At 34.5% G+C, this 1,088-nt stretch overlaps 1 protein-coding gene across 1 annotated transcript in view; it reads right to left on the reverse strand.

The window, feature by feature from the left end:
* Nucleotides 1-1,088, reverse strand: part of LOC117961806 (dihydropyrimidinase-related protein 5-like) — an 11,319-nt gene that overhangs the window by 5,456 nt on the left and 4,775 nt on the right. Inside the window, exon 3 of the mRNA XM_034900741.1 lies at nucleotides 58-235. Within this exon, the coding sequence (XP_034756632.1) occupies nucleotides 58-235 (178 nt within the window). The remainder of the gene's footprint in view (nucleotides 1-57; nucleotides 236-1,088) is intronic.

Below are 1,088 nucleotides of genomic sequence, written 5' to 3' on the forward strand. Positions count from 1 at the left end.
AAGGATGACTCATGGAGGTCTACCTGAGGGGCTAAAGGAGGACTCGTGGAGGCCTACCTGAGAGACTAAAGGAGGACTCGTGGAGGTCTCGGACTCCCTGGTGTGCGCGGGGACAGGCTTTGTTGGACGCCTCTCCGTCTACATGGCCCAGACCGAGCTCCTTCTTCATGGTGTTTGCCACCTTGGCCACATCGCCAGAGTAGGGGTCCCTGTCGACCCTCTTATAAGTCTGGGTCTGAAACGGGAGGGGGAACCCTTAGGGTCAGAGTCTATTTCTATAGCAGATTTAGAACCAGTCACTACTACACTAGTGCTGTTACAGAGAACAAAATAAGATAACAAACATGAGAAATAGCTGAAATAACCTTCTAAAGCAGAATATGCCAAAAACAATCAAAACAGATAACAGATAAAATCTTTACTTAAAGCAATAATAACAACAAAATGTCACAGCTCAGCTTCTGTTAACAGCCACTGCAAAAAGATGGAGAAGAAGGATAATAATATAATAAATAATGTTGAGAGGAAGAGAGTTTCAGAGCACGTTGAAAACAAAACAAAAAAAACGTTGAAAACAACAAAAACGTCAGAAACAGAACAGGAAAGAAATCAATAAAAAAAGAAAAAAGGGATCAAAAATGTTGAATAAAGTGACAAAAATATCAGAAAAGTGACAAAAACATAAAAAAAGTGACAGAAATGTCGAGTAAAGTGACAAAAATGTTAAATGAAGTGATGAAAATATCTGAAAAAGTGACAAAAACATCAAAAAACGTGACAAAAATGTTGAGTAAAGTGACAAAAATGTTAAATAAAGTGATGAAAATATCTGAAAAAGTGACAAAAATGTTGAATAAAGTGACAAAAATGTTAAATAAAGTGATGAAAATATTAGAAAAATTGACAAAAATGTTAAATAAAGTGACAAAAATATTGAATAAAGTGACAAAAACATTGAATAAAGTGACAGAAATGTAAATTAAAGTGATTAAAATATCAGAAAAAGTGACAAAAATTTTGAATAAAGTGACAAAAATGTTAAATAAAGTGATGAAAATATCAGAATTATCATATTGGGGGTACATATG

This window comes from Etheostoma cragini, chromosome 18 (genome assembly GCF_013103735.1).
Source record: "Etheostoma cragini isolate CJK2018 chromosome 18, CSU_Ecrag_1.0, whole genome shotgun sequence".
In the NCBI taxonomy this organism is placed as follows: Eukaryota; Metazoa; Chordata; class Actinopteri; order Perciformes; family Percidae; genus Etheostoma; species Etheostoma cragini.